The sequence below is a fragment of the Pholcus phalangioides genome, unplaced genomic scaffold (assembly GCF_987345545.1).
Source record: "Pholcus phalangioides strain wild (caught in Gottingen) unplaced genomic scaffold, Ppha-v1.0 ptg000007l_1, whole genome shotgun sequence".
In the NCBI taxonomy this organism is placed as follows: domain Eukaryota; kingdom Metazoa; phylum Arthropoda; class Arachnida; order Araneae; family Pholcidae; genus Pholcus; species Pholcus phalangioides.
The window spans coordinates 42,289,416-42,312,057 of record NW_028301600.1 but is presented as its reverse complement, the minus strand read 5'-3'; the positions used below and the strand labels follow the sequence as shown (position 1 = coordinate 42,312,057).

At 32.7% G+C, this 22,642-nt stretch overlaps 2 protein-coding genes across 2 annotated transcripts in view; one reads left to right on the top strand and one right to left on the bottom strand.

Moving 5' to 3' along the window:
* The window catches only part of LOC149085313 (regucalcin-like), a 26,676-nt gene extending 12,963 nt beyond the window's left edge, over positions 1-13,713 (top strand). Inside the window, exons 4-5 of the mRNA XM_089233256.1 lie at positions 6,991-7,137; positions 9,716-13,713. Coding sequence (XP_089089382.1) covers positions 6,991-7,137; positions 9,716-9,921 — 353 coding nt within the window. The 3' untranslated portion in view covers positions 9,922-13,713. The remainder of the gene's footprint in view (positions 1-6,990; positions 7,138-9,715) is intronic.
* The window catches only part of Dok (docking protein homolog), a 17,807-nt gene continuing 8,256 nt past the window's right edge, over positions 13,092-22,642 (bottom strand). Inside the window, exon 4 of the mRNA XM_089233254.1 lies at positions 13,092-21,678. Within this exon, the coding sequence (XP_089089380.1) occupies positions 20,414-21,678 (1,265 nt within the window). The 3' untranslated portion in view covers positions 13,092-20,413. The remainder of the gene's footprint in view (positions 21,679-22,642) is intronic.

The following is a 22,642-nucleotide window of genomic DNA, read 5'->3' as shown; positions in this document are numbered from 1 at the left end:
TATCAATTTAGCTTTCTCGTGTCGTCTCTCACACTCAAAAATTTCAGAAATCATTCACACCTGTGGCTTTCATATTCCACGGGTTGCGTTTTCAGGTTCCAAACAGAGAAATAACGGGAAGTAACCCTACTGTGAAAGGAGTGGAGAGAATTTGACGCATATCAATCACCAAATAGCAGAAACAATGAAAAATACAGTTTTCGACGCACGAGAGTAATGTCGCAAAATTTTTTGAACTGATCTGTGACATGGGTGATTTCTGAATACGAGTTATGGTAGTGCACTTTAAATCGTAGTCGACTTAAGTGGGATATGGTTCTCATGCGTCAAGTTGAAATATTTTCCCCCAATAAATTGAGTATTGTGCCAACCATGTAAATAATAAACGGCGAATTATCGAGGTTGCACTATATTAGAATTTAACACTTTAAAATATCCATATTGCGATACAAAATACAATTTTCTTACTCTGAAACTCAGTTCCTCACTTAAAATCTGAGAAATTTCTAAAACATTAGATATCATGGCTTTTCCTTATTGTTTATCTTTATCGTTGGTGACTTCTACGAATATTTAGAAATTTTTTGCATTTTTCTATTACCTTTCACTTTGCATTTTTTTTCTTTTTGTTTCAAATTCATCACAAGTCATTTTTTTAATAGAAATTATTTGATAATGCATCAGTAATAAAATACACATACTCACTCATATACGTGACCTCATAGTGTTATGTTATCCATCAATGTTTTTCACATTTTTGTGATAGAAAAATTTCTCTTTCAATCAATAAATTGCATGTTATTTCATGTGCTATTCTTACGCGACATAAGTTAATTGATCTTAATGGTGATTAAGGATATGTTACATACCTCCCAAATTATCACTACTAGCAGAAACATTCAAATCGTTGTCACTGACAACAGTTGATTTTATCATCTTTGGATTGGGAATCTACTATGTGAGGAAACATACCACAGTCTTTGTTATTTACTGGTGTCCAATAATCTCAAATATCAAGGAAGTTCATTATACCGGGTGTTCCACGAACGACTCCTAACTTTGAAAATAAATAACTCGGAAACTGTGATAGATAGAAGCATGAAATCAGTGGTATGTTTATTAAAAAAACCGTAAGAACCTGATACAGCAGGGGCGTAGCCAGAAATTTCGTTCGGGGGGGGGGGGGGACCAAAGTGACATAACAATGGATTTGGCCATCTTTTTCCCTTTTTTCGGTCATTTTCTCACATTTCGGGGGGGGGGGACCAGACCCCCAAGTCCCCCCCCCCCTCGCTACGCCCTTGTGATACAGAAACCTCAAAATTTTAGTTACCGTATTAAATGCTATACAAGCTTGTTGTTTACACATTTCAAACACTCCTACTGGTTTCATATTCTTTTTCTCTTTGGATTGTTTTGAAGTGTGGAACGGTGAAACGCGGGAGTCCCAGTGTACAAAAACACATGGAAGAACTATCCGAATTGACCATAGTAAAAAAAATGTGTGACCTGTCTTGATGGATATGAAACAGCAACTCCCTGGCAACTTAGTAATCGCGAATATACTCCTGCCCTGTAATAATTGTTTTTTGTTGTAATTATTATGCGTACAGAGTTACAAGGGAAACCCAATTATCTTAAGTCTGCTTCTAAAGGCTCTTGGAAGTTTTTACAGTGTTGCAGTGACTACACAACTATCTCTGTCAGATTGGCAGTAGAAGTCGAACAAACTGTCAGAGTATAACACTTGATCTTTGAAAGGCGTCACCGATGGTCGAAGTGATTCAACAGTGGTACATCATTGAGACAGTTTCTCGAGACCTTGCTGTATCCGTAGATTTACCGATCAGGAAACTCGTTGAATTCCTCGACGGAGGATGGATGTCGTTGAGTCACGTATATATATATATATATTTTTTTTTTTTTTTTTGAAAATAAATTAATATAATTTTATTATCATTACGAAATTTTTTTTTTACTATCACAAGATTTCCTACTTGTAGGTACATCTTGAGACTTTAAAAGTTTTCTAAAAAATATTTTTAAAAATATCTAAGTGATAAAAAATTAAAACTGTTTCATAACAATTACAATGGTGAAAGTGTATATGACAAATTTTCATAATGATTGAGTTCTTTAAAAAAAAAATGAAAGTTAAGAAAGGAAAAAAATTTCCAAGGTGAGCAATTCTACCTTACTAATGAATGCCTAATTTTCATTGATTTCATTACCAGTAAGAAATCGACCCAATGTTAACTCTTCAAAATTATGCAAAGATAAAATGAGAAAAATTGTTCAAATGGACAAAAAATTCAGTAATATGTGAAACATACAATCTCTAAACACAAATATTGTACCTCATCTGTTCAATTTTGAACAATGATCAGTTTTTAATTATTGGAGTTTAGATTAATAAAACAGCAACAGAAAAAAAGTTAAATAAACTTTCATCTGTATCGAAGTTTGTTGTTACGAAAAAAATATGAGGCTATATACCATATTGATATATTATATCATAAAAAAATCAGCGATTTTGCACTTCATGATTAAATTTCGACATGGAATAGCCTTCAACATCATCATAAAACTAGTGGACTAACGCTTTTATAACCAGAAAAATTCAAGAAAAAAAATTGTAATAATACAGGAGCGTTCTTACCTTTAGTAATTTTGAAAACCTTTCGATGGCATGCTATTTCTCGGTATCTGAGCACGGGATTTTTGGATCATTCCTTCAATTTAATTTATAATTCGGCACGGACTATCGTGAACGGCATCAGAAATATATAAAAATACAAATTTGAAAAAACCGAGACAGTTAAAATAAAATTATAAAAACACGTGCGAAGTAGAGATGAAGAACAAACAAGCACGTTCAATCATGCTTCGCTGGGTAGGGTCATGGGGGAACGATAGCTCTACTCTTGCTGACGTCACAGCATACTTGATCATGTGTGCAGAGGCCGGTTATATATGTCGTGGCTTCACGTGGAGGCCTTCTGCTATAGATGGTGTGTTGGCTCTTCCATACAATTACTGCATTTCAGCTTTTGAGATACACAGGTTTCGGTGGGATGATTCTCTGAGCATTTTCCACACGCAATAATAGCAGCAGAACAATGCATCACTGCATGCGTATATTTGTGGCATTTTCGGCATTGTCAAGGATTACCAATAAATGGTTTTAAGTTGTGATGTTCAAGCCGTAAAATTATTTTTCTGGGAGGTAATGTCCCAATGATTGAATGAGTAATGTTGTTAGCTTACCTTTGTACTTGAAACGACATATCGATAGAACCATCATATAGTTTTTCGTCAATTTCATCAGCAACATTTCCTAGGTCCTCATCAGCTTCGACGTTACGCAAGAGAAATCTTGATGACACTTTCTCCAGCATGAATTTTGGTTTAACTGCAATACTTATGATTGATTTTAAATATAGAAGATCACTTGCTGTATCGTGGTTTCGATTATTGGGTCGCCCTTTGCTGTGTATTTCACAGCCTGTAGATCTTTCAATGATCGAAAGCTTTCGGACAATGCCTGGCAGAAATCTTTTGGTTTCGACTTCGGAAACTTGTTATCAATCTGAACTAACGTGATATGAAATGTAGAAAACCCAAGAAAGTCAGTTTTTTTCAAAATGTCCATATTTGAATGATTGATTTGGAAAACATACGGGTCATCCACTTCTATGCTTGTATTTCTTCATGTTTCACCACAATCCCTATCAATCATAAAAATAAATTCCTAGTTGAGAGCAAGCGAAAGGGAGAGAAAAAAATTGCAAAAGGAACTTAAAAAAACGATGCAGACAAAAAAGAGGAAAGATACAAAAAAATACTGATACCATTTATGAAGAAAATATGTCGTCAAGACGATCGTATACAAGCATATACCTACCGCAAGTAGTTTTCGCTCTCTCTCACATTTGGTAGTACAGTGGTTCTCAACCGGGAGCCACGGATGAGAATCTTGCAAAAGGGGAGCAACGTCTGTTGATAAATTTGTGAAAATAGTGACCAAAAAAATTTTAATTTCAAACAAAATGCATAGAATGTCTTATTCGCAATTTTTCCCCTATTTAGATAACATTAACATAAGGAAGGAAATGAAAAAAAGCTGTTGCATGTAAATGCATAGGTTACAGGGCGTATGATATTTTATTGGCAAACCGTTGGTGCTTGAAGCATACTTCCAATTATAAAAGGTATCCAAATAACGTGAAGTATTCAGATATGTCATTCATGTTGCAAGTTGTTTTATAGTTATTAAAATAAATATGTTAACTTCTTATATGGACACCCTGTGCTCAAAAACCCAATTACCATGTTGTTGCCTTGTCTCTCCCGATGCCAAGTAAGTAATTTCCACGCTTCTAAGTGCAATGAGATATTCGAATTCAAAAAATGAAGGAAAGTTAGGAAAAAACAGCTTTAAATACGTATAAACCGTTTTGCCTACATTTATGCATGGTGAATGACATGTCTGAATAGTTCACGTTATTTGGATACCTTTTATTTCATTTAGAAGTATGCCTCTAGAATCAACGATTCATCAGTAAAATACCATACGCCCTGTTGTCTATGCACCCTGTATATATAGTGTCACTATTAAATTTGACATTATTTTTTGCAATCTAAAAGAAGGTAAGACTTTTTTGTATTGCTTTTTTTCTTAATTTTAATTAATTTTAATTAAATTTATTTATATCAAATAAGGACTTTAACCGAAGTAAGTCGAAAACGTATTTAGTTACTATAGGAAAAAATTTTAGTAAAGTTGCAAGCTTTGTTTTTTAGAATTGTAAAATTGATAAATTAGTACTATATGCTCACAGCCTGAACAAGTTAGTGTAGAATGTAGAGCTTGACAATAATTCGGAGGCATAAAACTATTCATCTCTATACTTATACACGAAGTGCTCAGCTATGCAAAATACGTAGGGGATGGTCGTCACGCTTTTTACATTTCAGTTACTTTCGGGTATGTAATTCAAACCAATCCAAATGTTTAATGCATCTACATCAAGTTTGAACGTTCGACGTGTACTAGAGCTTTTTGTGGATGCAAAATAATCCCTCTTTCTATGAAAGATAATTTTTTAAAAATTTCTTGTCGAGTGTGACAACCAACCATACATGGGGACTTTCGTCACAGAGCATGGGGTACGTTGTCACACAACGTTACTTAGGTATTCAGTCATTATAAAACATTAAAAATGGTAGAACTAAATAAGCTTTATAAAATTTATCATGAATTCTCTTGTTTAACTCTATTTTATTGTCAATCTGCCCATCAAAATGGAAAAAGAAAAGCTGAAATAATTGATTACTATATAGATATTTTTTATATATCCCTCTTCTTTTGCTTGTTACACTAGAAAATTAGGAATGTTGATAATGTAATTAAACTGCAATTTGTTTGAATTTTACTTATGGCCGCTTTTGAACAATAATTTCGGCTATTGTGACAATCGTTGCCACTTGTAGGCAGTGGCATCTTAACAAAAAGTAGGGGGAGGGGTACAATGGGTCTCGTACCTTGTTAAGTGGAATAAGAGCCTCCAAATTATTGAGAATTTTATTAATACACATATATATAACATTTTAAATAGATAAATTCAAGGGTATTATGTTTATTTATTTATTTATGTTTATATCATTTTGTTTATTTATTTATTTATTTATGTTTATATCATTTTGTTTATTTATTTATTTATGTTTATATCATTTTGTTTATTTATTTATTTATGTTTATATCATTTTGTTTATTTATTTATTTATGTTTTTATATCATTTTGTTTATTTTTTTATATGTTTATTTTGCTTTTTCCATATTTTCATAAATTAAAAATTAATTTAATTAAATTCAAAAATATTTCTACTTCAAACAATAGTTCAATAACTATCTTCTAACGGGGAAACGGGGGGGGAGGGCACATAAATGAGAAATCGTTGAAAGGGGGCAATGAGCAAAAAAAGGTTGAGAACCACTGGGTTAGTGCATCAATCTCGGTGAGAAACGAGAGACATGGAGGAAAAATTCGTTCAGAATCAGCTATAAACTGTAGGTCTAGTTCTAATTGGTCACCGTGGTGCGATAAAACGGTGTCTCAAAATTACACCAACAAACTTTGAGGGATGAATATATAAATGACTGTTTAAGTATTAGAAAGTGATAGGCTCCGCTGTTCACTAGCGTGGTGGACCCGTCACATGGCATTCACATTCACCAGATTTATCGAGCATCGAGTTTTTTGTTTAGACTCTTAAATCAAAGAAATGCTTACTATCCTGGCCACTGATTTCGCGGCCAGAATCACACCTCTCTACTACTAAACTCCAGATTTATTCGACTATAATAGGCAGTCAATTCGAGGTCGGTGTGAGACATGCATCGCTGCTAATGGTGCTAATTTTAAGCTTCTGTTGTGACCTTAGAGAAGAAATAATATATTCCCTTATTTCTTTAAGGTTGTGACATCATTTACTGTAATTGTCGTCAACCCGCTGCTCGCGAGCATCACGATGCTCCCTGAAGGACCCAGAGCACTTGATCAACGTTCCAATTAAACACCTTGGAGGAATTGCATTCAAAGATTGAAATCATCGACATTTCATGCATTTGTATGTTAAACTTTCTAAAGGGACGCTCTTCTTTTGATGATGGATACAGGCAGTGCTCGCGACTGGAAAAAGGTTGAAGACCTCTGATTTACTGTATCAAACATGTACTTTGCACTATCAAATTAGATGTTGTAACATTTATCATTATGACGGTCTTGTGAATTTTTTTCATTTTTCTCTCTCTTTTAGTACCTTCTGGTGGCGTTTCTGGCCATATGTTGCTCCCTATGTGAATATATAATACATTCACATATTTCTTTAATATCCCCTCAATATTGTAGTTGTAATTTTGAGACACCGTGTATGTGAAGTTTTTGCAACAGGAATATTTGGCGATTTATGTTACTTTTTTTTCTTCAGGCAATGAAAGAACTTTGGTGGATTTTCAGAGAGATCCAGCTTATCGGGGGTATGGACTACCCGACGGTATGACGATTGACGAAGACGATAAAATATGGATAGCATGTTTTAATGGTGGATGCGTGCTACGCATCGATCCGCAGACAGGTTAAACTGTTTATTATTTTAAAAAAAAAAAATGTTACTAGTGGTCAATTATAAATCTCAGGCCGGGATTACACTATAAAAGTTCTATAAAAATTCTTTTATAAAACTTGACAAATGCAGCTATTAAGCTGATCAGTTGCATTTGCTCGAATGTAACCGATAAACTTATAGGTTGCATTTTCCAGTTTTATAAAACTTTTATAGTGTAATCCCGGCCTTAAGAACTCATATGTAGCTGACCCTTTTCCTGTCACTTGTATTTAAATATTACGTTCTTTTCCCAATGTTTTATCATATCGGTTATATCTGAAAGTTTCACCGATTTTCAAATTAAAAATTTTGTTCTTTATAATTCCAAAGATGGATTGATTCACTCGAAAAACATCCACTAACAAATAACTAATGTATTTGAAGACTGAAGAACTGGGACGATAAACTTGTACGTCAATTGACCACAGGTACCGGAACATGGTGCTGCGCTCAGGCAGTTTTATTCTGCTCCCAGTAATTCATGAATATGAATGCATCACACGACTCCCCCTCCTCCAGCGTGTCCTTTAATAACACACATATATAAGACGTCTGGAAACCCTATATTTCAATTGTTTTCTTCATACCAGGGCCTCTGCAAGTGATCCGACATGGACATTTTCTTTGTCCAGAATGAGCTCTAAACTATGGGCACTGGTCTAGTTGATCCTGGGGATGATACATGATAGTGGCGAGGCAAGCTAAATGATCAAATTTTCCAACTTCAAAACATGAGCAATAACTAGACTTATACAGGGCGATTCCACAATTATGGGGCAAATTTTAATGTGTGAAACTCTGAAACAAAAAATTATTGTAAACAACGCATAAGAGATGTTTGGCTACAAAAACAAACGGCTTGAGAAATTATATTAATTCTCTAGCCTTTCATTTCTTAATATACGCTCACAACACGCGTACTCGGGACAGGATATATAGTAGAAGTCCGTTATAACGATAGCTCACGATCACAAAAAAATTGTCGTTATAAGCGAATGTTTTTAACGGACTCTTACTGTATATGAAGGAAATAGGCATTTTATGGATAAACTGAATTCCTCTACAACGATATTCTATCAAGTCTTATTTGAAAATGCCTGTATTATAATAGACTATCGTATAGTAAGGAACAATTCCAAGTTGTGGTGTTGCAGGGAATTTTTCTCTAATAGAGTTGTCAATAAATGGAATAGCTTACCTCCGGGGGTTGTGAATTCTAACACAATTGATACGTTTAAAAAGAATTACGTTAGACATCATGGGATAAATCGAGAAACTATCCATACTTAGTTAAGGCAACTATAATCTTTTTTACATGCAGTGTATTATTTTTTGTGATATGCTTTACCCAATGATTTTATACTAGGTTGTTTTTTTTTTGGTTATATTTGACAATCCTTTTTTTTTTATGGGCAAATTTTTTCATCCTCCTCGTTGCTGTTGTGGCCCTTGTATTTGTATATCGAAGTTTCACTGTATTATGCCAAGGTGAAAGAGGAAAGAAAAGTCATCGGGTTATATCAGATGACTTTTAATCAATAGGCATCGGAAGTGTTTTAGACCTGTGGTCGCTCAGATTGAACTTTATGCAGAAAATTGTCATTTGTGATATAATTCTGGGGGTGTTCAAATCTGTTCCACAAAATTCTGTGGGTGCTAGAGCACCCACTACACCGCCGGTTCCACGCGCGCGACACCATTAACTTTTATTTCACACTATGAATTCAGAATCACCATGTAATGTAATTTCCTATGTATAATCCGTAGATGTAAATTTCATCCACCAATAATGAAATCTTAAGAAATGGAAGAGGTTTTTGGTCATGCTTTTGTAGAAAAAAAAGTCTATTTTTCTACTCGCATCTATATGATCTCCATAGAGATCTTTAATTTTTTTACAAATTAACATTTCAAAATATTTATTAATATTCCAACCCCTTAAAAAAACTAAGCACATTAATATGCAGCGGTATGTAATCCTAATAAACATTAAAAAAATGTAGGTGTTCCTTAAAACATATATATACGTAAAAATATGGTATATTAAATCAAAATGTCTATATATGGTATGATTTATATACTTTGCTCAAAAACAAAAGTATATTATAGTATGAAATAAACAATGTTATACTAAGGGTTTTCAAACTTATAGCTGTAGCAGTTTGCAAAATCTGCACACACACTACCCTGTGTCCTTTTTACAAAAGATCAAAATAGTAATAAAAAAAGCTTACCACTGAGCAGTTTTATGCATAGGCGGAGATTGACTTGGAAGTCTGGGGGGGGGGACACAATGATGATGATGTCAGCTCATATATACATATATACATTAGATCAGTTGACTCCACCTTTGATGCCCCCCCCCCTCCCGTATCTCCACCCATGGTTTTATGATTCTGAAAACTCGTGCCTTCTCAGAGGCATGCCTCACAGTTTGAAAACCCCTAATATACAAGATATGTTATAAGCAATGCATATTTTGGGGATGGAGAGTTATAAAGATGCATTAACATATTTCTTTCTTAAAATTTTGTACTTATCAAAATAGGGAGCATTATAAAGAAGATTAGCTTCCCAGCAAAAAAAATAACTTCATGTGCTTTTGGTGGACCAGAATACAATATCTTGTATGTAACATCTGGATGGCTCGGTATGAATGACAAAGAGAGATCAAATCAACCAGAAGCTGGAGCTGTATTCAAAGTAACTGGTTTAGAAAAGAAAGGACTTCCGCCAAACAACTTTACAGGTTAAAATATAAACATTATTGCTTTTTGACACAACTGGTTGGAACATTAAAAATAAGTTCTTACAGGCACATACCAGAAAATTTCATTGACTAAAAAAAAATTATTTTCAGAGCAATACTGAAAATACTTAGTAGTGATGGAAAAAGGATTCATAATCACATATAGTTATATATATATATATATATATACATACACGTAGCATGTTTATAATAAATGCTTGTAAAAAAAGAATTATTTGCACTTGTTATCTTGCATTTATTTTGAAAATAAAAATGTAATTTTTATCACCTCAACATTTTTTTCTTTTTGAGAGGCTTCAATGCTATTAACAAATTAAGTAATTTAAATTTATGTGTGTGAATATATAACTACACATTTATGTATTACAATAGTTTTAAAACATTTACTATCCAATGTAATTGAAAAAAACTAATTTTGGTAATTTAAAATCATAAGGTAGTTGAAGATGCGTCAATTTAAAGTTTCAATATCACCTACACTAATTATAATCAAACATTCAACAAATATGTAAATAATTTGATTATTCTCTACTTTTGCAGCTATATTACAAAGTTTTTCTAACAACATTGTTTCTGCTTTAACCAAGCAATTCAATTATTCAGGCATCATTGATTCTTATCTGCACTTGAGATGTCTGTGTGTGCTTAACATCTTCATATATTGCAAGGTGGAGCACCATTTTCCTTTGGGATACAGATGCTATGCTTAGATAATTCGACAGACAAAATTCCCACTTGTAATAATTGATTTATGGGGGAACCTTGGTATTTAAAATAATCTTGACACCCTAAAAAATTTATCTAGGCTAGATGTGCGCTATCTATACAAAATAAATTATCTGTAGTGAAATTATCTACACCGTAGACATGACTGTTGACATAGTCCCCTGCAACACATTGTTCAATTTTAATCTGGCTTAAAAAAAGTTTCTGTATTCCAATAGCTTACTACTCTTTCGTCTAGTTCCTGAACAGTTAGAGAATTGCCTCAATCAGTTGGCCATCTGGACAAAGCTTTCATCATGTAAGATGATTTATGCAGAAAACCAAAAAGTTTAAAATCACTCAGACTCAGGTCATTATTGCAGTGTAGGGAAGGCAGTACCTTTCAATACAAATAAGTTGATACCTGGCAGAGATACTGTTTCTATGAAGTCTTGCATCATGTTGGAGTAGAATGATACTTTTGCTAGTTGTTTCGTGGGAATGCTTTTATAAGCTTTGGAAAAAGTTGTGTAGTAGTACTCCTCAGCATGTATATATAGTCTATTCTTTTTTGTTGAAAAAAATCAATACAAACTATATCTTGTGTGGTTCCAAAAAACTGTACCTATAACCTTACCCTTATGCAATGCATAATACGATAAACAAACGAGTGTTAGACTCTGCCACAAAGCCAGGATGGAAGAGATCGCAGCAACAGAATAAGTTCAGTGGCAAAGTTCTGGCATTCATGCTCAAGCATAAGATATGCACAAACCTAAAATGTTACATGAAATCTTCTCAAAGGCAGGGTTATATCTAATATTGTTGTCAGGAGGAGTGGGGTAAACATGATTTTGACATTCTTCAACTGTAAAAGTCTATACTTTGATTTCGCTCACCCTAAATTTTACCACTCCTAAAGATTGCTGCCTTGACACAAGTTCCCTTTACCCTGCACTAATTCTGACCCCCCTCAAAGGTGATCACCAAGGCCTGAACATTGATGATGTTTGCAATTTTTTTGCTCCTTTTCACTTTGAAGGAATTTTATCAAGTTTTATGGAATTTTATTTTTGTGGCATTTTATGGATATTTTTCCCTTTTTAAATTTTTTTCTGGATAAAAAAGGTTAAAAAGTATAAATAATAAGCATTGGTTAGTTATGAAAAACTAGGCTATAATTTGTATCTTTCTTTATAGATAACAGGCAAAGTTTAGCATAATAATTCAAAGTTTATTTCACAAAAATTCCAAGAGTTGGCCACTTCATGAAACATTAAATGAAAATTAATTCAAGGAATTTTCTGATCCTATTGAGCAAGATCTTTCTTCATTATTTAAAATGGTTTCGTGGGAATATAAAAAATACTTGCATGTAAATACAGGGAAAATTCTCAAATCCATGTTATATGAGTTTATCCCTACGATTGCAAGCTTTGTTTGGACAGGGGAATATTGGAGGGCAGATGGCATACAGCAGTTTGATTTCCATCATTCAGTGCTTACAGAAAGAAGGCATGGAGCTTATTAATCCTATCGATGAAGTCAGTGAAGCTCTCCAGGTGTGGTAGGCCCAGTCACAAGAGGCACCTGACCAGAAGGGGGATGCAAATTTCACACTTCAACCTCTTTTCAACATTATGGAGGTGTCAAAATTTGTGCTTAACTCTACTGACCAAGCATCTAGTTGCGGCCCGGGGGTAGGCCAACTTGCTACTACGAAAGTCGGAAAAATTATGGAAAAAATAAAAACTGAGAACTTGGAAAATTTTGTGATGTCTTGGCGGGAATGTATAAAAATATAAAAATTTTGAAATTGAAGAGGAATTTGAGAGCTTAGATCAGTTGGTTTTTTTAAATATCCCCAATAACAAGTAGATGATGGGAAAGTTTATCTCTGTATAGAACTTTACTTGCAGAAATTTATACATATATATTTTGTCTTTTATATATCCTAAATTCATTCATAAATTAAAAATTATTTAAAAAATTCTATTGGCAGTTTTTGATGGAATATAATGTTGAGAATAAATCTACATGTAATTTTTAATACTTTAAAAAAGTTTTTTTCTTTAACCCTTTAAGGGTTTTTAAAATTTTCCTGATCCGCATTATAACTGCTACATAGGAAATAAAAGTATGTTAAGAACCCAAGATATTTTGGGGTCACAGAAATAAAGCAGATCAAGTCTGACAAGATATCTTGGGATGTAAAAGTTAAAACATAATCAGTTTTTAAAGAAATTTGTTCACTTTTAATAGCATTTATTTAGTTTTTAGGGAATTTTTTATAGTCATTTTGTGGGATTTTTTAGGTCAACAACATCCAGGTCTTGGTGATCATAAATGAATTCAATTGCTTACAACTTTTCCTTCTCACTTTAACAGATGAAAATTGTTTGATGAACAGCTGAACATAAGCTACAAGACAAAAATAAATACTAAAGGGTAGAAATAAAAATTTAATAATGTAAACCCTGGATATTTTTAGCCAAAATTACATTATATGCTATGATAATTCATAGGCAATGAACAAGTTTCCATTCACAAATTTTGCTAAGTGCAGTAATAAATCACATAGAAGTTGAATAGTGTGGTCATGTCATATATCACATATTTCCCCCATCACATGTTTCAGAATAAAACATATAACAATCATACATATATTGAAAAACAAAAATACAAAAAGATAAAAAGAATGATCTTTGGAACATAGATTAATCTTTACACCAGAAATTAGTATATAACATATTTAAAAATATGGCAACTTAATTTTTCAATAATACACACAAAATGCAAACAGAGACACTAATTGGTAACTACACAGAAAAGGGTTCAAGATAGAATGAATCATAATTTGCAAATATATTCAGACTCTTTTATATCACATGTATCAAATGGTATTTACCTCTGCATATTAATCTAAACATGGTATAACAAAACTTTTTTTTATGTCAATGTAAATTGAATACAGTATGTTCATAGTAAAATGTTAGATTTACTGTATTTGTGATTATATATACATATTTTGTCTTTTTTAAATAAAAATGTGCTTATTTTGGTTTGGTGAACTTGTCTTGAATCTTTATTTGAAGTGCCGTATTGCACAATGGCAGCATGATGCCTAAAGTAAATGTGTTCATAATCTAATGGTCAGACATCTCTCATCACTCATTTTATTTAACTTCATTAACTATTGTAAATATATATATATAAAAACATCAATCTTAAAAATGCCATATTCAGAATAAGATACATGTGAAATTATCAGTTTATTTATACATCAATACATCTAGATGACAAATAAGCTTAAAGAAGCAAGAGAATCAAAAGTTTCTTGAGTTTAAAAAAAACCTTCAATAATAAAGCTGTTCACAAACCTAAGCTGAACAACATAGCGGCTTCCTGGAATGCTCATGGAGGAAACATAAAGAAATTATTTATTTTCTTCATGGCACTAGATGGGTTGATTTTTTTTGTAGTTCAAGGTATCGATCTGTTTATGAGTTGAAAAATGCTCTTCAATTGAAGTTGCAAAATTTTTCCAATGCAATCTCTAAGGGGCCATTATAAATTTTAAAAAAATCTTCAACTATATGAAATGATGCAGTTGAATATTAAAAGATAACAGATAAATTTTAATTTCATACCTGAAAAAATACAAATAAAAAGTTTAAATCTATGCTACTGTACGTACATCCAACTTGAAAGTAAGCCCACTATTATTGATTATTAATAATACCTTGGCTTAAAGATAAGATGCCAAGAAAATTCAGTAACTCAAGATTTCAAAAATTAGGAATTCAATTAAGTTTTTAAAATTATTGACACAATGGAAAACTTCAAATTTCAGCATTCCCACAATGAAATTGGCACTTTTAGCATGGGGATCATCCTGTGCTTGTCCCCGGGGCCAGTGTTAGACCAAGTGGAGCCCCCACTCATCAGGCACGGATCCAGGGTGAAGTGTCGGAGAGAACAATTTATTGTCTATTGCTAATCACTACCGTTCCCTAAAATATCTGACTGATTTATCTTTCCATATTATCAGACTCTTGAGGGGGTCTCTCCATCACCCCCCTCCTGGATTCACGCCTACCCTCATCTTTCTTCCTTGTTGACTAAATTAGAGAAGTAATAATTACTTTGACGATTACTCCAAATTAGAGAAGTTGTCTAAATCAGTATATAAAGTTATCTAAAGCTTTTATTTCTCAGAGATTTGATTAGATGTAATTACTTTGAAAATTTATAAAAAAATTTTAAATATTTCTTGAAGGATATAAGAGAATATGTAAATAAAAAAATCAAAATTTTTTCCACAAAAACGTAGCAAACTATCCCTTCAACATTTCATAAAATCTGTGGTCATCACTTCAAAAGAAAAAAACCTCTTTTCTACTACCTGAAATGCAGGGGAAACACATTTTTTTTGTTGTTAGCAGAAAAATGGGATGATGGAGGGATATGATTTTCTCAATTCTCTTTATTTTTTCATCATTACTGGACAACAAAAGAGAAAATAAACTGCCCACTATCTCCCGGAGGGTAAAAGAAAAAAAAGCTGTGTGTGTGTATTCTTATCTTCACGAAAATTAGTGTACAGTATATGTGTGCACTGCTCATCAACTCAAACCTTGATTTTTTTTCTCATCCATTTATTTTTCATGTGTATTTTGCACAGTACTTTTTTTTTGTCCAAAAATGCCTTAAGCATTACATGCCATTTATATATCGCTTAGTTTTCTAATGTGTTTCAGCGGCCCTATAATTTAGCGCTTTGTACAATTGCACAGGTTGCACCACCCTAAGACCGCTACTGCTTGTCCCTAAAAGTGATGCTGATGATGATAATGAGGATCCATGAGATAAGCCTCATGGAAAATATAATAACACCCACATTATATCCAACTACATGGTATTAATGTTCCCTCCAAGCTGTGTATGTGTGTGGCTGCTCATGGCTAAAAGTGTTTCCCCACATTTAGAGTTTTTGCAGAGTAGAAAAACAACAGGTCTCTACAGGTGAAAAAAATAATTTAGAGAAAATATTGCATGGTATATCAAGAAACATGGTACAACAGAGTCTGAATATACATACAGGGTATTCCTGAACACATTGGCCAAACTTTAACCCTTTGAGGGGCACTATATAAAAAAAATTTTTTTTGGCCGAACTAACTTCATAAACTTGATACATAGGACTCATATAAATATGTTTTGCAACTATTATTTTATTTTCATCAAAATCCAGCGAACAACAGGTGGTCGCACAGTGGGGACACCGCACACCTAGAACACTGAAAGCTTCCCTAGGGTGTAATGCAGAAAAAGCAACATTTTGTTTGAAAAATTCCCTTTCTACCGATTTTGTAGGCCAAAATGATCAACATAAGCATATTGATAGGTGGTAAATCTTTTTCAATGAGATGGCAGTGTAAATTTTCTTTCTTGAGTGGCATATAAATTTTTTCGAAATGCCAAATTTTCCATCAGTGGCACTGAAAAAAACAATGAGAATATCAAGATTGGCGATGTATCCGGCATTCGTAGAATTTACTAAGATGGTCCCACTTCTTCCTTTGAAATCTGGATTTTGGTTTTTTCTCCTGAACCATATGAAATTGTCGGGAGGATCCAGGCATTGGGCAGTGTATACATCAGCATAATTTTCGTGATAATCCATGCAGTAAGCTTTGTTTTATTTTCTTTATCTGGTGTATCATCAGATGCATTAGACTCCAGATCAGAGAGAAGCTCTGAAATTAGTATAATATTGCTTCAACTGTGCTTAGGAATTTTATAGGCATTTCACCACCAATAAAAGTAACAAATGCCCAATAATCGGTTGTGAAGAGGGGGGGGGGGGACTCAAGGCGAAATAAATTTCAGAAAATAAAATTAAAGCAGTAGAGAGAGCATAGAAAGTAGTCGTCAAAAGAAAAAGCTGCTCTAAAACCACTAGAATGAAAGAATGGTTATGTGTGGGACAAAAAAATAACACATGTTGTGTCTTCCATTCTAACCCTCAAAATTTCCACCGCAAATACACATCTGAGATGTTTCAACACCATTGCTGCTGTCACCCATTTTCTAGTAAACAAGACAGAGGGGAGAAAATGAAGAAAAACAAGGTCGCTTCGTCTCAAGAGAGGTGGTTTCACACTGACGTCACTTGGTGTATCTCATTGCTCTAGGTGTGCGGTGTCCTCAGTATGGAACCACCTTTTTAAAACTTTCATAATTTGATTTTAAACTATTCTTAAGTTTATTGAATGGCTTGATTTCAACAAATAGGGCAAAATCTATAAAAAACCATCATCAATTTTTGAAAAAAAATTTTTTTTTATTAGGAAATAAATTTTAAAACACGTACTATAAAACTAGAGAAAATGGCGGATTTTTTTACCACTTGCAAAACAAAACCAGTATGATGCTGCCATCTCTGACAGAAAATCTAAATCTTGAGCTATTTAATAAGATTTAAATGATTACTGTGCGAAAATTAGTTATTTTTTGATGGAATTTTGAAAAGGTGGTTTCGCTATGGGGACACCGCGCCGGAAAGGGTTAAGGGAAGGTAAAATACAAACACAGAGGTATTTTTTGTATAGCAATGTGGGGTCAGAAATTAAGTTTGTTGGCGGAAAAAGACAAAAAAAAAAAAAATGCTGAGGGGAAATGAAAAAAAGCTTTTTATTTACATTAATAATTAGTAAGTGCTCAAATGTGCCACCAGCAACATCTATACAGGCCTGGCAGCATCAAAGATGCCAGATATTTCATGAACAATGATGTAAATAAAAAACTTTTAATTTTCTCAGCATTTCCTGTTTTTCCACCAACACTTTTCATTTCCGACCCCACACATTGCTATACAAAAATTGCCTTTATGTGTATTTTATCTTCCCTTAAAGTTTGGCCCATGACTTCAGGGACACCCTATATACTTAAATTGCACGAGTAAATTTATGTAGCTGGTAAAAATTACAATTGGAATAAATGACATGGAGTGAGTGATAATGACTCTGCGCACCACATGTTCAACTGATCACAATTAGCTTAATTGATCTCAAGCTCTTTTTTGTATTAATGAAAAGTTGAAAAATTTATTAGAAACATAAAACATCCATCAAAAGACATGCAAAATGGATGCTTATCTATCTTGATGATGTTAGGATAAGTATATTTCATGTGTCATTCTCAGCAAGATGTATCAAAGCATATACAAAGTGTGAATTGTCCAAGATTGCCAATTCTGATCACATAATTTGTTTAACCTGTTTAGAACATATTTTCTTTCATTTTCATGCACCCTTTGATCAAAATATGATAGAAGAAAATTTCATTGGCCTATATCTAAGCATTTAAATCAAAAACAGCATAAATAATTAAGCACACGCCAAAGTTTGATGGGGAAAAAACTATAAATCCTGAAAAATTTGTAATTCTTCCTTCCATGCCATTTCAACTTGTTTTTGACTATAAAACAACTCATTTTGATCATGACATTTGAGACTTATGATACCATAAATGCAAAAACTTGGCCTTGTTGTATACATTAGCTGAAAAAGGGGTAATAGAACACATCAAGATGACAATATTTGCATTGAAACATTGAGCTACAGTCCACTTATAGTGTCAGAAAAGAGTAAATTCATAAATGCATAGCATCCCAGGACTCTACAAAAGCAAAGTCTTTCATTTGCCAGTGTCAACTGTCAATGATGCTGTCCTAGATTCAACCATAAATATTTTGTCTTAATTTGTTCTAGGGCACGGTAGCCCAGGTCGATAAGATACTCGCCTCCTAAAGTACCAAAGGATGTTTAGAGGTGTCCTGAGTTTGATACCCAGTTTGTCCTTGTCAGAAAACTTTCCTGACACAGGGGTACAACAGAAACAACGACATGACTGCAGAAAAAATTGCTACAGCAGGGAGTCCCCCATCGATAGGATAGCACACCAAACTTTCAATAAGTATAAAAATAAGCCTGCCGTTTGGAATCAGCAATAAATTATAGGTCTTTGTCTAATTAGCTTGTGTGCAGAAAATGACAGTGGTGCAACAAAAATAATCAATTTAATTTGTTGTATCACCTTTCTTTTCCTTTTTTTTTGTTAAAAGGGTTTACAATCATCCTGCAAAAGTTGATTCATAGGTTTATTAACTTTTCAAAAAAAAACAAAGAGTTTAAGTTATGATCTAAACCAGTGTTTTCACGAATGAAACAATGATAGAAATCACTGGTCTGGGAGTAGGAGATATAGGTTCAGTATAAGATCCTATAGGTTAGCATGAATTGGGAGGGTTGATGAGAAAAAAAAATTCTGAGGAAGGGACAATGGAAAAAAAACGTTTGGGAACTATGATCCAAATGTTGATCATGAAAAATTATTTTTGTTAGGTGAAAATTAGATGGTCTAATGTTTCATTTGTATATTTAAAAAAAAGTAGATATAAAATAAATGTGAAATGCTTTTCGGACATTTAAAAGAAGTTACAATATTTAAAAAAAAAAAAAGCTATACGTGAATTCAGATATTTTTTCAATCAATTTTAAATCTGTTGCCAAAACAGCACTCGTGCAAGACATTTCTATACTGTAAAATTTTTTTAACTTATAACTTCCAAAACTCACAATCACAAATGTGTATGGACTATTGTATAGATGAAGATTATATTCTGTTTCCATATCTTTAACATAAACAAACAGTTTAGTTGAATTCACAAGAATTTTTGAGAAGTTAATAGAATTTTTGGTCACTCTCATTAATTTTCAGAAAGTGCATCAAACATCAAAAGAAAAAAAAATGTTTTCCTCTAAAAGATATAGTACAAAAACAAAAGTAAATAAAATGTAAAAATTTTTTCAGAAAAATATCTCACTGCTACAAATTTCTCTCTTTATGCTGTGCTAGAAATTTTATATATCAAATCAAATTTATTCATTTCACAGATTCCAACATACACAGATTTAGATTAGTTTAAAAAGCATATTTATCATCCAGAGGCTGTGATGCCTGTACGGATGATTGAAAATTTACATGATAATGAATGAATAAAATTTATAAAGCATACAACATGAACAGAAACATAAAAAGACACATATACAACATAAAAGAGACAAAATTATCAGTCAAATAAAAAAATACGTAAAGATAGAAAAAAAAATCAAGAACGAAAAAACATACAAAACACAAAAAAGAGACAGTTCTTAATGCATGGCGAGAAATGTAAAAGAAAACAATACATTTGTTCTGAATTTCAGACAAAGTGACTCATTGGTAATAAAATGACAAAAAAACAAAAACCATGTGTATGCTTTATATCATTTATATCCAATTTTAAAAACTTCAGTTCTTGATTATAATAACACTTTAGATGCAATACATTTTTATTCAACTTGATAAAATTGCTTACAGAATGGCATCCTATGTATCAAAGGTTGAGAGTAAAATTAGCAAAAGACTCACTTTTGTTCAGTTTATATAATACTGATAATTTTTTTTCCCCTTCAGCATAATGTGTATAATATACATATATCCTATATTTTCTGTAAGTTTATATCATTAGCTTCAAAATATACAGGTATAAAAATGTCATGTTTGTGATGGAATGTATAAATAAGTAAAAATAAATACATTTTACAAGCATTTATAAAGATATATAGATTAATATGAACAATATGTTTTTATATATATATATATATATATATTTGTATCAAACATAACAAAAATATTATAGCAATTTTTTTTCCAATAAGAAATTCATTTCCGATTTTTAAAAACTTTAGCATACTCGGCATTGTTCCGCAGAAAATGCTTTGGTTCACTGGTAGTTGACTCAGATACACCAGATGAATGTGGGGGTGACTTAGGGTGAACATTGGAATACGAGTGATTGACATCGCTAACCGCTCCTTCATAGTCTCTCTTTTTTATGTTTAGTGACCCATATGGGTTATCATAGTTGCTTCTAGGACCTGATGAAGATGGCCTTGTGGTAATCAATTTACCATAAACATGATCTGAAGTACTATTCTGGAGGAAATGTCTTGAGTTTTCATGTTTACGTAAAGAAAAATGGTCATAGCAATCAGATTCTCTCCTTGGGTGGTGGCTTGAAAGTGGGATATCACTGCAACTTTGAAAGGAACTATTGGATACATTTTCATATTCTCCATGAGAATGTTCAAGTTGATGAACAACATCTGACATGTTGAATGCATTCTCTTCTAAAACAGCATAAACAGGTTCAGATATTTCTTGAGGTGTTTCAGTATTTGACTCAAGAGAAGAGAAAGTTTTTGCTTCAGAGAGTGTCTCATTTAGTGCATCATCAAATTGAAATTTCTCATGTCTTGAGCATGATCGACTGGAAGCACTTTCAGCATCATCATACATATTTGGCTGGAATTTTGAGCTAACTTTGGATGTTGGTTTAACAGAGAGTTTTCCATCTTCACTTTCTAAATGAGCACTTGCATCAGAATTTTGTTTACTTTTTCGAGGAGGCTTTGAAACAGGAAGTCCAACTTTATTAGAAACTTTTTCCAACTTAGATCCTTCACTTTCAAGCTTCATTGAGTTTTCATCTTGAGAAGTAAGTATATTGTAGCTTGAACCTATTGCATGACCTGCATGTTTTTCTGAATCTTCTTTATACATAAAGAAATTTTTATCAGCATCAGGAAAAGGGCTAGCTGGAGCATCACTATCATTCTGAGAAGATTTCAATAATGAAACATGGGAATCAACACTTTCAAAAATTGCACGACCATCAAGTGTAGAAAAAGCAAATAAACCTTCACCTGAAACACACTTCCGACCTGCTTCAAATGAAAAGTTGTCTTTACTACATCCATATCTACGTATATGACGAAAAGGCCATGTAAGAAGAGTCTTTCCTACTTTACTACTGGACAATTCTGTAACAGAAATGCTGGATGCAGTAATCACAAGTTTATATTCTCCACTTAAATTGTTGCGTATCATTGCTTCTGTGTTTAATGATCGCACATTATATACTTCAGCTGTAAAGAAAATCAAAATAAGAATGAGAAAAACAAATGGCAATAATAGATTTAGAAAATCAAGCTCAATATGTTTACTATGAATTTTATATAATTTTATTTCTAATGATTAATTTCCCAAATACAGTTTTCTTTAAAACTGTGAAGAACATATTAATTTTTTAAATATTTACACAAAAATTTCAGGAAAATTTTTCTATGATAATATAACTAAGTTGATGATGAATCAATTAGTAAAATAAAGTACATTGTTTTCCAAATTATAATATATATCAAAATTTTGAAAGAAAAAAAATGTGTGTGAGAGAATTAAATTATTTCATTTTAATAAGAATTAGAATTTTACACACATCTTGTGAATAAGCCAATCATTGATTGTGAATGCAAAATTTTAAGATTGATATCCAAAAATACTTATCTTTAGCTCAGACAGACATTTGTATGCCAGAGGTAAAGGGCATGATGTTCATTTTCATCAATATTGGGATAATGCTATTAATTTGCAGGCTTTCGTTACACTACACATAGCTATAAGACACTAAGTCTTATTTTAAAAAATAATACAGATATGTACTTTATGAAACAAGAGAGCTCGGTAGAAAGCCACACTAAAAAAATATTTAAATGGCTCTCCTGTAAAGTTTTCCATTTGTGACATGGTACCCTTTACCTATGGTCAGTGGCGTCGGAGCCGGGGGTGCTGTGGGTGCTCGAGCACCCACGGTAATTTGTGGCACGGGTCTGAGCACCCCCAGAATTGATTGAGAAATCGTAATTTCCAATATAACGCTCAAGACGAGCACCCACAGGTTCGAAACATTTCCGACGCCCGTGCCTCTGGTATACAGATATATTAACTAGTTTTTATATATATATTTTTTTATAGCAAAAGTTTATACATGTCATCCATATGACATAAAACAAATATGAGAATTTTTTAATAAATTAGTTTGCTGTTAATAAT